This window comes from Oncorhynchus keta, chromosome 12 (assembly GCF_023373465.1).
Source record: "Oncorhynchus keta strain PuntledgeMale-10-30-2019 chromosome 12, Oket_V2, whole genome shotgun sequence".
In the NCBI taxonomy this organism is placed as follows: domain Eukaryota; kingdom Metazoa; phylum Chordata; class Actinopteri; order Salmoniformes; family Salmonidae; genus Oncorhynchus; species Oncorhynchus keta.
The window spans coordinates 21,781,019-21,795,200 of NC_068432.1; the positions used below are offsets into that span (position 1 = coordinate 21,781,019).

General features: G+C 44.0%; 1 protein-coding gene across 2 annotated transcripts in view; it reads right to left on the reverse strand.

Annotated features, from left to right (window-relative positions):
* The window catches only part of LOC118391133 (rho GTPase-activating protein 7-like), a 108,367-nt gene that overhangs the window by 8,341 nt on the left and 85,844 nt on the right, over positions 1–14,182 (reverse strand). For both annotated transcript variants that reach the window (XM_035782184.2, XM_035782185.2), the window contains exons 2-11: positions 11,770–11,841; positions 11,567–11,648; positions 11,242–11,305; positions 8,874–10,270; positions 8,494–8,667; positions 4,678–4,837; positions 4,278–4,476; positions 3,903–4,116; positions 1,838–1,952; positions 647–868 (exon numbers count right to left, since the gene is read on the reverse strand). In XM_035782184.2, the coding sequence (XP_035638077.1) occupies positions 647–868; positions 1,838–1,952; positions 3,903–4,116; positions 4,278–4,476; positions 4,678–4,837; positions 8,494–8,667; positions 8,874–10,270; positions 11,242–11,305; positions 11,567–11,648; positions 11,770–11,841 (2,699 nt within the window). The remainder of the gene's footprint in view (positions 1–646; positions 869–1,837; positions 1,953–3,902; positions 4,117–4,277; positions 4,477–4,677; positions 4,838–8,493; positions 8,668–8,873; positions 10,271–11,241; positions 11,306–11,566; positions 11,649–11,769; positions 11,842–14,182) is intronic.

The following is a 14,182-nucleotide window of genomic DNA, read 5'->3' on the forward strand; positions in this document are numbered from 1 at the left end:
AGGGCAGTATTCCAACATGATAAAGACCCCAAACACACCTCCAAGACGACCACTGCCTTGCTAAAGAAGCTTAGGTTAAAGGTGATGGACTGGCCAAGCATGTCTCCAGACCTAAACCCTATTGAGCATCTGTGGGGCATCCACAAATGGAAGGTGGAGGAGTGCAAGGTCTCTAACATCCACCAGCTCCGTGATGTCATCATGGAGGAGTGGAAGAGGACTCCAGTGGCAACCTGTGAAGCTCTGGTGAACTCCATGCCCAAGAGGGTTAAGGCAGTGCTGGAAAATGATGGCCACACAAAATATTGACACTTTGGGCCCAATTTGGACATTTTCACTTAGGGGTGTACTCACTTTTGTTACCAGCGGTTTAGACAATGGCTGTGTTGAGTTATTTTGAGGAGACAGCAAATGTACACTGTTATACAAGCTGTACACTCACTACTTTACATTGTAGCAAAGTGTCATTTCTTCAGTGTTGTCACATGAAAAGATATACTCATATTTACAAAAATGTGAGGAGTGTACTCACTTTTGTGATATACTGTATCTATTATATGTTATTTGACTACTATTTCATTAATTTGTTAGTTCCTTAATTCATCCATTCATTCATTCATTAATTACATCAGATTCCATCGCACACCTTCTTAATTGCCAGGTCCACTTGGTCTGGTCCAGAGCACAACTCCCAGCCTTGGCTTTTCTCCCTGGCCTCTCTCAGCAGGTGCTGGGTGGTCTGGTCCAGTCTGGCCCTCTCATCCTGCTCCTCCTCCCCACCCTGAGAGGGCGAACTCCGACCCCCATCCGCCCAGAGAGCCTCCTCACTGGGGCTGCACACACTCTGGTCTGGCCAGAACTCTGGAAGCTGGAAAGAGAGAGGAAGAGTTCGCTAGACTTTTTACACATAAGGTCACATATGACTTAATCTTGACACCCAGATCCAAATATTGCATGTTAATGTCTGTCACAGGATATTCTGTATGACTTCTTGACCAATCGATATGCTATTGCATCAAGCGAAGATATGGTGACTAAGAGCCTGTTGTTGGCATTCATAAATCCTTGTTTTCTAATATTTTTATTCTGTTTCATCAAGTAAATGCAATGAACTGAATAACATCGATGAAGGGCCTCTTCATTTAATTTCCCCTGCAGATGGTTTATAGCAGGAATGGGCAACTGGTGGCCCGCGGGCTCCCCTTTTGTAGGTCCGTGGACCAATTTCACACAAAAATAATTAAATGTTTCATTTTTTAGGAACTTAGTCGAAGTCTCAATTTACTGTTGAGAGTTAGAATAATAGAATATACAAGGTGCAATTTCAAAAATATGGTTGGGAGGGGTATATGGATGTGGGACACACAAGCCACTGTGGCCCCTCTGTTTTTACCTGTGGCCCCCACCCCCATCAAAGTTGCCATACCTGTTTTTTTATTTTTTATTTATTTGACCTTGATTTAACTAGGCAAGTCAGTTAAGAACAAATTCTTATTTTCAATGACTGCCTAGGAACAGTGGGTTAACTGCCTGTTCAGGGGCAGAATGACAGATTTGTACCTTGTCAGCTCGGGGGTTTGAACTTGCAACCTTCCGGTTACTAGTCCAACACTCTAACCACTAGGCTACCCTGCCGTTTACAGTTGTGAACAATAGGGAAGTGCCTTCCTGCTGTTTCTAATGTACTGTACAGTAAATACTACTGCACAGTGAGAGCACACTCATGAGAGAGTGGTGTGTGCTGTGCTGAGTCTTGTAACAACCACACACTGTGCACACGTGATGTTAATTAGTGTGGCTCGAACAGGCTGTACTGTAACTGTACTGTAGTGTGTACCTGAAGGAGGCGTAGGGACTCTGTCACCATGTGGGCAAGGCCCTGTGTAGCGGCCAGGTTCTCACTCAGGTCCCTTTGGTCAGGCCTACCCAGGCTGTACTTCCTGTGGCTCGACCTAGGTCAGAGAAACAGGTAATGTCATTACATCAGAGTTAAAGATTTCGGGGGTACTGTTTTGCCATTACTCTATACTCGCCTACAGTTTTTGGAGATTCTTGCAAGCAGACTGGTATTCAATGCTGATGTACAAAGAAACGTCAGCATCGACTTCCAAACCAAGAAAAACATGTTGCAAAAGCAAAGCAGTTACATTTTTACTAACATCCCTGTATCCTTGAAGCACAATGTGCCACAACACAGTCCATGGGAGTAGAGTTTATTTGTTTGGGTCATTGTTCCAAGTGTGACATGTTTCAAGGCATAGCTCTGTTTCCAGTGATGGGAGATACAGAGTGTTTATTGTGTTGTGTTATGACTTCCATCTGTGTTCTACTCTGACAGCCTGTGGGGAAATGGTTGAGCCAACTGGCTCCCCTGGACAGGCTGGCATTATACGAGGAGGAGGAGGAAGAGAGGGGGAGAGGGAGAGGTATATTGTCTCTCTACATCAGACACAATCAGGCCTGTGCTATGTGACATCACTAGGTCCACGATGCCACTTTTCGATGTGAAGTGGAACTTCCAGACATGCTCTCAGAATACAGGGTGTCAGCAGAGTGTGTGCAGCTGAGTGTGTGTGTGTGTGTGAGTGTCTATCTTCGCAGCGCCTCACTTCAGAGCCAACAACTACAGATAACCAATCTTGTGAAGTTAATGAGAGTGCCAGAGTCAAAAACAAAGTTCAAAGACTGATGTGTTCTAAAAAATGAGTCACTTGGGCCATCTCTTTCTCTCTCCCTCCCTCTTTCTCTCTTTTCCTCTTCCTGTCACTCTCCCTCTTTCCCTCACTTTCTCCCACTCCCTCTCCTTCCCATTCTCTTGTAGTAACCAGCTGACTAGTATTACAGATATTAAATCTCCTCTATCTGAGAAAGGCCAGATGGGAGATTCAGTAGGGTTACATAAGTTTCTCTCTCACACTGCGATTAAACTCCTGAGTGGCACAGCGGTCTACGGCACTTCATCTCAGTGCTAGAGGCATCACTACAGACCCTGGTTCGATCCTGGGCTGTATCACAACCAGCTGTAATCGGGAGTCACATAGGGCGGCGCACAATTGGCCTAGCGACATTAGGGGAGGGCTTGGCCAGGGTAGGCTGTCATTGTAAAATAAGAATTTGTTCATAACTGACTAGTCTAGTTAAATAACAAATATATAAATACAATAAAAAAATAAACCCAGGCGACAGCTATTCATTACCACAGAGGGAAATAGGGTTTTGGCTAGATTACCACAGTTGATGTAATCTCTAGGAATTTAAACAACCCATGAATCTGACACAGCATAAGAAGGAAAAACTAAAACAACATGTCAAAAACAGACATTTTTACATCTGCCATTGTGGCGATGAACACAAAGCAAAGTGCACCAGAGTAATCTTATGTAACAACGGAAGACATTTTACATGTACATTTGAGTCATTTAGCAGACACTCTTATCCAGAGCGACTTACAGTTAGTGCATTCATCTTAAGATAGCTAAGTGAGACAACCACATGTCACAGTCGTAGTAAGTACGCTTTTCCTCAATAAAGAAGTTATTGGCAAATCAGTGTTAGTAGGAAAAGACAAGAGCAAGTGTTTTTTTGAGGGGTTAGGGGGAAAGATTTAAGATACTCTTTCAAGAGGTAGGGTTTCAGACAATTTTCGGGAGATGGGCAAGGGCTCTACTGTCCTAGCATCAGGGCGAAGATGGTAAGAGGGAATGATATAACTTTAACAATGTGGGACCCAGATATCCAGACCACTTCTCGTCTAGAAGTTGCACCGTTCCAGGGTCACCTTACACTCCCCCAATCCTAACTTCAACCATAAGGGCCAAATACACCAAACTGATCTTAGATCAGCATCTAGACCCTAGATTCTAGGGGCAACTTGACGTCTTCCTCCTTCCCAGAAGGCGTACCTGGCTGGGTTGCCCTCTCTCTTCAGAGTGTTGAGGTGGAAGAGAGAGGGGGCAAGGCACACAGCGATGTTGGTGGGGGTCATCTGGTTCTCGTCCACGCAGCCCACAACATCTCGGAGGAAGAGGAGGAGTGTCTGCAGGGCCTCCCTGTGCTCATCTGGCAGGAGGAAGATGGCCGCCTGGGCCGCACAGAACTGCTGGTCTTTGGGGAAATCTGTGGAGGATGAGGAAGGGGTGAGCAATGTTCGACTGGAGTGGTGGATAGGATTGATTATACTGTAAAAATGTCTAAAATTGGTTTCACAATGCCTACTTAACCATCATTAACATAATGATTAGGTAGTACGGTCAGTCACGCAGATTCTGTCCACTTACATTGGTAGATATGCAGGAAGGACTCGCAGAGTTTGCTGGAGAACACAGGTTCTGGTAGATCTCTGAAATACTGTTTCACCATATCAGCCACATCGAATGCTGATTGGCCCTCGTAAGACGCACCCTCTGGGTCTGCCTCCACCATGTCACGCAGGTACTGGATACGAGACTTCACCCCCGACTTACGGAACAGACCCACCTGAGGGGATGAGAGAGTGAAGGTGAGTCTCACCTGAGGGGGGTGGGGGTGTATATTAGACAATTTTAGATATGAAAACATCTAACCAACATTGAAATTGTGGTGAACTGTCCCTTTAAAGCCTGACCCTAACTATTTATTGAATAGTGTATGAGCAATACTACATCTACTGGTGGTACAGGAGGTTAAAGAGTCCAGTACCTGATCGAGACACTCTGTCCTCAGATAGAATAGAGCCTTGAGGATGCTGGGGGGTAGAGGTTCCCCTGTCTGCTGCATACTGTGGAGGAGGGATACACCAAACACCCTCCTGCCCTTCAGCTCTTGAGCCTTGGCCTTCCGCGGGGGCTTGGGGAACGTCCTGAGGGGAGATAAACAATACAAGATGGAGGTCAAGGCTTGATGTTGAAGATAACCAGGTTAAAACTGAAACCTGCATGCTAAGTGTAGACCATATATTGTGTTACCTACAGATTATAGAAAAGAGCAGAAGTTCTTAACTCTCCACTCAGAAACAAGTCCTACCTACCTACAGGTTATGGAAAACGTGCTATTTTAATATTTCTACAGTAGGTTTCCTCAGGGAGAAAGCCCCCCACTTCTATATCAAAGATAATAAAACAAAAACATTAGTAAATACTACAGTAATGTCCCCAAAAGCACTACAGTAAGTACTACAGTTTACTACAGTCCGCTACAGTCCGCAAAAATACCACAGTAAATACTACAGTATACTACAGTCCGCAAAAACATAGTAGTATATACTTTTTTTTACAACCCCATTTATACTATAGTAAACTGTAAATACTACAGACATCTACAGTAAATACTACAGTAAAGTCTGCAAAAACACTACAGTGAATACTATAGTATTCCTACCATAGTATACACTATAATATTTTTTCATTTGAGCACACATGCTCTTAGAAGAGGGCTCTGTGTAAAACTCAGATGGGACATTTCTTTTAAAGCCCAATTGGTTTATTTGCTGAATAGGATGTTTTTATAAGCCAGCAAGTGCCGGGGTAACGGCCTGTGTAGCTGAGGAGATAACATGAAGACCATTTAAAGCCTCCCCTCATTATTCTTCCATAAATCAAGTTCAGGCACCTTGAGATATCAAGCTTCAGAGCCAATCAAATGTATGATTGCAGAAATGAACCTACTGCTGGAATTAAATTCACACATTTTCATACAGCATGATTCTCGTTGATAGTGCTCTCTCCCATTACAAGCAGCATTTCCATTATAGTTTTCAGCTGTTCAATTAAAAGATATCTGCTGCGTCCACCTCATTTCATTACCGTAATGGTGTTCTGCTAGTGATTTAATGTGATTGTGTGTGTGTCATAGTGTTAGTAGGTGTGTTTTTCTCTGTGTGTCTTACTCTCACTCACTGTGTGTGTGTGTGTGTGTGTGTGTGTGTGTGTGTGTGTGTGTGTGTGTGTGTGTGTGTGTGTGTGTGTGTGTGTGTGTGTGTGTGTGTGTGTGTGTGTGTGTGTGTGTGTGTGTGTGTGTGTGTGTGTGTGTGTGTGTGTGTGTGTGTGTATTTAGAGAGAAAGCCAAGGGGTAAGGTGTTTGGCCACAGCAAATACAAGACACCACTTGTCTGGAATGAAGCTAGTTCCACAGCAGTGAGGGTGCAGAATACTGAAGCACAGGATCAATGGAAAAGCAAAGAGAGGCTGGAGTAGGTTATTTCTTTTGTAGTTAGCTCAATGATTGTTAAAACAAATAGGCCAATTACTCTGCTCTCAAAAAGTCAATTACCCTGTCCTCTTGCTTTAAGCAATCCCTTTTCCCCCAGTTGGCTACACAAACTAATAATGTCAAACACTTTATTAGTGGGGTAGCCAAGTTTTGGGGATCAGGTTTTGAAACATTGGTGAGGAAATAGCTACAAACAATGAAAAGTAATAACTCATTCTGACAGAACTGATTGGGATGTGCTGAGTTCTCATACATCATCCCATGTAATGCTATTTGGAGGTCACTGCCGTCAACCGTCGAGATGAAATGTCCCTAAAAATGTCCCTAAAAACGAACTATAGTTTTGGCAAGTCAGTTAGGACATCTACTTTGTGCATGACACAAGTAATTTTTCCAACAATTGTTTACAGACAAATTATTTCACTTATAATTCACTGTATCACAATTCCAGTGGGTCAGAGGTTTACATACACTAAGTTGACTGTGCCTTTAAACAGCTTGGGAAATTCCAGAAAGTTATGTCATGGCTTTAGAAGCTTCTGATAGGCTAACTGACATAATTTGAGTCAATTGGAGGTGTACCTGTGGATGTATTTCAAGGCCTACCTTCAGACTCAGTGCCTCTTTGCTTGACATCGTGGGAAAATCAAAATAAATCAGCCAAGACATCAGAAAAACAACTGTAGACCCCCACAAGCCTGGTTCATCTTTGGGAGCAATTTCCAAACGCCTGACGGTACCACGTTCATCTGTACAAACAATAGTACGTAAGTATAAACACCATGGGACCACGCAGCCGCCATACTGATCAGGAAAGAGACTCGTTCTGTCTCCTAGAGATGAACGTACTTTGGTGCGAAAAGTGCAAATTAATCTCAGAACAACATCAAAGGACCATGTGAAGATGCTGGAGGAAACAGGTACAAAAGTATCTATATCCACAGTAAAACGAGTCCTATATCGACATAACCTGAAAGGCCGCTCAGCAAGGAAGAAGCCACTGCTCCAAAACCGCCAGAAAAAAAGCCAGTCTACGGTTTGCAACTGCACATGGGGACAAAGATTGTCCTTTTTGGAGAAATGTCCTCTGGTCTGATGAAACAAAAATATAACTATTTGACCATATTGACCATTGTTATGTTTGGAGGAAAAAGAGGGAGGCTTGCAAGCAGAAGAACACCATCCAAACCGTGAAACACAGGGGGGGCTGCATCATGTTGTGGGGTTGCTTTTCTGCAGGAGGGACTGGTGCACTTCACAAAATAGATGGCATCATGAGAGAGTATAATGATGTGGATATATTGAATCAACATCTCAAGACATCAGTTAAAGCAGTTAAAGCTTGGTTGCAAATGGGTCTTCCCCATATGGACAATGACCCCAAGCATACTTGGAAAGTTGTGGCAAAATAGCTTAAGGACAACAAAGTCAAGGTATTGGAGTGGCCGTCACAAAGCCTTGACCTCAATCCTATAGAACATTTGTGGGCAGAACTGAAAAAGCGTGTGCGAGAAAGGAGGCCTACAAACCTGACTCAGTTACACCAGCTCTGTCAGGAGGAATGGGCCAAAATTCACCCAACTTATTGTTTGAAGCTTGTAGAAGGCTACCTGACACGTTTGACCCAAGTTAAAAAAAATTAAAAGCAATGCTACCAAATACTAATTGAGTGTATGTAAACGTTTGACCCACTGGGAATGTGATGAAAGAAACTAAAGCTGAATAAATCATTCTCTCTACTATTATTCTGACATTCCACATTCTTGAAATAAAGTGGTGATCCTAACTGACCTAAGACAGGGCATATTTACTCGGATTAAATGTCAGGAATTGTGAAAAACTGAGTTTAAATGTATTTGGCTAAGGTGTATGTAACTTCCGACTTCAACTGCACATATCGAATATTACCCAGCTACAGACCTTATCCCAAAGGAAAGAAGAGGACCTGTCTATAATTTCCCCAGGAATCTAGCCTGAAGGTTATACTTTGTCATGCCGGCTTTTTCAGATGCTGATTTTTTGTGCATCTTTGTTGGGGGGGTTTATAGCTCTGACAGCATCCTGTGTTTTGTCTTGTGAGAGGCAAGGTTGCAACTTCACATAAATAGTGAGTTCTGCATCCAAACTTCCACCTCTTCTGCCCTTCCTCCCCCACTTCCCCTTCTCTTCCTGATTTCCCTCATCGCACTACCACTTTCCTTTGATTCTTCTGGTCCAACCCTTCCTTTTCTCTACCTCAACTCTACCTTCCCCATCCCATCTCTCCTCTCCCTCTCCCCCCTCTTCACTTCCCCTCCCATTCCTTACCAGTTCCAGCCCTGCTTGCTGAAGGGGGAGTACTTGTCCATGAGAGCGGTGAGTTTAAGTAGGGAGAGCTTCCGCAGCAGGTGGAGGTGAGAGACAGGCTGGGCCTCGACCCCTGGGCCGCTGGCAGTCACTGAGGGAAGGCTCTGCTCGCTTGACCAGTGGTGCTGGCTCCGTCTATAGAACAGACACAACAGAACAATGATTTGTTCAGTGATAGAGTTCATGCATTTACAATATGATTTATCAAAACCTATTTGCATTTTTATTCTCAATGATACAATTACATAAGTAATGGATCTGTATGTACGAGTTATAAACTTCCAATATGCCTTCTTAACGAGCGCTCAGGCCAGCTGTCATTCTCCACAGCCTGTTCTCACCTGATATTGCGAAGTAGTGACTGAACCTCTGTGCCATCTCCATCCACAGATTCTTTTTCTAGGCTCTCCCTGTCCTCATCTCCCTCCCCCTCCACGGCTCTCGGCCCCAGCTCCTCAGCCTCCTTGATCTCCAGGTGGATGTGGTTGGAGGAGGAGAGGGGACAGGGAGAGGGGGTGGAGCCGCGGTGAGAGTCAGAGTCAGAGTCCTCTGATAGCTTGTCCGTCCAGGTGTTGACGAGTTGCTGCAGGCCGCTGATACGCTCCATCACACTGTCCAGCGCAGAGAACACGTCATTGTTTTCACTGATCTCCTCCGTCTCCGCCGCCCTGTGATGCTCCACCTCCTGGCCAATCACCTGGCCTGTTGGCACGTTGTCATAGATACTGGCCCGGTGGTCCAATGAGGCTGGGGGGCTGCAGCAGGGGGAATCCTCATCCTTGGCCGCTGCGATCCCCCTGCTCCGTCGCCCACGGTACCCGTGGAAGCTCCCAGTTCTCCAGTTGACGGAGGTGTTGTCTATGGGCAACAGGACATTGTTGTGAGTGAGGGCAGTGGGGAACGTTCCTGGCTTGTGTCCCTGGGGGATCTGGAAGACCAGGCTCTCGTGGTTATTCCTCTCGTCCTTGAAGTCTTGGAGCTCTCGGACCGGGCCGCTGTGGAGACCTTCCTGGTGCTGTTCTTGGACCCCGCCGGTTCGTTTGCAGTTGCTGCGTACCCTGGTGATGGGGCTTGGGGTGCTCACTGTACTGCTGCTCTCTGATGTGCTGGGGCTGCTGCTGCCTGAGTGGGGGGAGGATGGTGAGGAGGAGGCCTGGCTGCCCGGCCAGTCCCTATCCCTGTCCTGCAGGGTGGAGATGTCCAGGCACTGCAGCCGTCTCAGCCTGTGCTCGACATCCAGACCCACCTGGAGCACGGGGCCAGAGATGACCAGCCTGGTTCTGCTGTGGCCACTGTGGCCTGGGGAGCGGAGGGTGGTTGTGCTCCTCAGACGCAGCTTCTCCATCTTCCTCAGCAGACTAGGGCCCTTCTTCCTGGGGGGCTTGTCCGGGAAGCGCTCCTCAGCACTGCTGAAGCCGAGCATCTCACCCCCTGGGGAGGGGGGCTCACTGAACGACGTGTCCAGGGACATGGTCTTGTTGGTGGAGGAGCAGCGAGACGAGCTCCTGCTGGTATCTTGGTCATCAGTGGCAGTCTTGCGGCCCTCACTCTCAGTGCTGCTGGTGCTGTGGAGGGAGCAGACCTCATGACGGTCGTTGGATTCACCCGGGGACATATCACGGCTGTCCGGTAAACACAGGAAGCCCATCCCCTCTAGTCGACGCCAGCGCCTTGTCTGCCTCTCGTAGGCCCATTTGGCACTGATGGCACAGGGGTCCTCATCCTCTGACTCCTCCAACTAAGAATTACAAGACAATAATCAAGGTACTGTCATACTGTCAAAAATCAGGGCCATCTATTTCTGGACATCGTGTAACTCTTCAGAGATATGTTTTATTTCTTTTATGTTTTTGAGTAGATCAGCTTTAATTTTGCAGATAGATTTTGGCCTCTATCAATGTAAATTGTCTGCATCATTTCCAATCCCCCATGTATATTGTTTTGTAAATATAGATTTTAAAAATATATTTTCCTTCTTTATTATATCTTCCACAAAGATAACAACATTCTGAGATAACGAGTTTCTGAGAACATTAAATGTCCAATCCAGCCATTTTTAAATCAATGTCAAATAATTTCTGGGTAACAATTAAGTACCTTAATGTGATTGTTTTCTATTAAAATGATCCAAAAATGTCAAGAATAGCTTCTTAGCAAATAATAATTTCACAAGCAAAAATTTTGCGAGGACTGTCTGGGAGTGGTCTGAGTGGGGAGGAGAGGTTATTGGCAGAGAGGTTAGGAAATCTCTTATTGGTCTATTTATCGCATGGTGATGTCACTATGGATGGCCAAAACTCCATCCCACCAAAACAGAATGAAATTTTATTGATCTTTTTCATCTAGCTCTTAGAAAACTCATCTAGAATTCGTTTTCACAATTTCACAGTTCCAACCTCATAGTTATGGAAATGTATATAAAATATAGGAACATCTAGTTTTTGACTGCATTGGGACTTTAAGTAGAAAATTATTATGCAACACGATTAATTCTAGAGTTTTCACCCAAATTATCTTTCTCTGCACTTTCTCAAACAAAGACTATTGAAGTTTTGAGGAGTTTTGGAGGTAGGTGGAGCTATCTACTTAGCCATCAATATCAGTGGAAATCGATGCGTTAAATGCTAACTATGAGCTTTTCCTCTGGTTACTGCGGTGTCTTTGACAGAGCTGCCATGTTGGTGTTCCATGGTGTTCACTCTCACTCACCCGTCTCTTTGATCTGCCCAGCTCCAGCCTCAGCTCCACACATTTGTTTAAAGTGTTTAATCTCCTGTAAGCAGAGGAGAAGAATGGCGGTTAAACAAGCACAGCACACTCTGTCTTTCTCTCTCTCTCTCTCTTTCTCTCTCTCCTCTTTCTCTCTCTTTCTCTCTCTCCTCTCTCTCTCTCTCTCTCTCTCTCTTTCTTTCTCTCTCTCCTCTCTCTCTCTTTCCCCAGCTCAATTAAGTATTCCAGCACTACATACACTCCATCAATAGAACAAGGAGCAATGGTGAGAAGGAGGGAGTGGATGTAAAGTCCAGCTACTCACCTGCAGAGTGAATCAAGTGCATCCTTATCCAGAAAACTGTGATCACTCTTTACCCAGTCTATATCAATGGGGAACCTGCAATCTGAGAGGCAAACAAGGCGTGATATGACACTGTTTGTTATGGATGAGCAAATATGTGGATCTGGTGTGCACTGTAATAGATTGTGTTTGATGGCTTGAGAGGATTACTATTTGATATTTACCTTTGTATAATTGCACGTACTGGGGAAAGCCGGCTGCTCTCAGCCAATCGCAAGCCTCCTTCGCTTCGATCTCTGCAAACAAAAAACAATATTCAAATTAAATTACAATTATTTTCTGGTTGGCCCATTTTAATATCAGGACAAATATTTGTGCATATTAAGCGAGCTATTTTACGCTTTAATTACACTCGCAAAAATAAAGCGGACAAAAATAGAAGCATCTCTCTCCTTTTTCTCCTCTCATCACTGAGAGGGTGTACTTTTACAGTGGATCTTTGGAAGAGGCCATCCTAATTGCTCCTAATTGGCTAACGTGGCGTGTGTGTGTCAGACACAGAAAAGGCAGACATCGTTTGTCAGAAGTGGCTTCAGTCCCTCTGGCCACACACAGCCTTTCATGTCCCCTCTGTTGAGGTTCCACCCATCTGCTAACTCCCACCATTGACATAGTACTGTCAGGGACAGATGGTGGAAAGAAGTGCAATCTTTCTTCAAACTCACTGGTACTTCATGAAATAAAACCCAGAGAGAAAGAGAGAGAACGTTAAAGAGAGAAAACGAAAAAGAAACAACGAGAGAGTACTTGGAATTCAGTGTTTTTCACCCAGGCTGTGGGGGTCAGGGGAAGACAGCTGGAGGTTGAGTTACAAAGAGGCGGCAGGTAGTATAGTGGTTAAGAGCGTTGGGCCAGTAACCGAAAGGTCGATTGTTCAAATCCCAAAGCTGACTAAGTGAAACATCTGGCGATGTGCCCTTGAGCAAGGCACTTGAGCCTACTTGTTCTTGTAAGTTGCTCTGCATAAGAGTGTCTGACATAATTACAAGAAAAAAGCAGATGGCTGAGAAATGTAAACAGGGGAAAAACAAGCTGTGAATATCACAAGATCCCTTTGATCCAGGGGAGATAAACTCTGCTAGATGGGAACGGGGTTCATCAAATCAACAGCCAGGTTTGATCACTTAGTGTTAGAGGAGGATGATTTCTGTTCCTGTCCAATATTGACTGGCTTTCATCAGGCTGTCCACTCAAGAGAAAGCTTCAAACTGTAACTAGTTCCTGTAACCTCGTTCAATCAACCTAACAGGGTAGTTATAAACATCACAGGAATTAAATCATCAACATGTATAGATCACATCTTTACTAATGCTGCATAAATGTGTTTGAAAGCAGTTTCCAAATCCCTAGGATGTAGTAATAACAATATAGTAACCATATATAGGAAAACTAAAGTTCCTTAAGCTGTGCCTAATATAGTGTATAAAAGGTCATCCAATAAGTTTGGTAGTGATTCCTATGTTGTTGATGTAAAGAATATTTGTTGGTTCGTTGTGTGTAATGACAAGCAACCAGATGCTGCACTTGACATATTTACAAAATGTCTTATTCAAGTTAGTAATAAGCATGCACCCATTAAGAAAATGACTGTAAAAACAGTGAAATCCCTGTGGATTGATGAGGAATGGAAAAATTGTATGGTTGAGAAGGATGAGGCAAAATAAATGGAAAATAGGTCTGGCTGTACAACTGATTGGCAATCGTACTGCAAATTCAGCAATCATGTGACTAAACTGAATAAAAAGAAGAAACTACACTATGAAACAAAGATAAATGACAAAGAATGATAGTAAACAGCTTTGGAGCACCTTAAATTACATTTTGGGAAAACTCTGCTCCATCATTCATTGAATCAATCACTTTAAGGATTTTTTCATTGGCAAGATTTGCAAACTTAGGCATGAAATGCCAGCAACAAACATTGACACTACACATCCAAGTGTATCTGACCAAATTATGAAAGACAAGGGTTGTAATTTTGAATTCCGTGAAGTAAGTGTGGAAGGTGAAAAAATGAAAGTTGTCTATCATCAATGACAAGCCACCAGGGTCTGACAACTTGGATGGAAAATTACAGAAGATAATAGTGGACAATATTGCCACTCCTATTTCCCAGATCTTCAATTTAAGCCTACTAGAAAGTGTGTGCCCTCAGGCCTGGAGGGAAGCAAAAGGTTTTCCCTTACCTAAGAATAGTATAGCCTTTTTTACAGGTTCAAAAAGCCGGCCAATCAGCCTGCTACCAACCCTTAGTAAACTTATGGGATAAAATGTGTTTCACCAGATTTCCCCCTTATTTAACCAGATACAATGCTATTTTACAGTAAACAAATTGACAACAGACTTTCAGTATGCTTTTAGGGAAGGACATTCAACAAGCACAGCGCTTACACGAATGACTGATAGAAATGTAGTAAAAAAATATTGTCCGGGCGCTTTGTTAGACTTCAGTGAGGCTTTTGACATTATCGATCATAGTATGTTGCTGGAAAAACATATGTGTTATGGCTTTACACCCCCTGCTATATTGTGGATAAAGAGTTACCTGTCTAACAGAACTCAGAGGGTGTTCTTTAA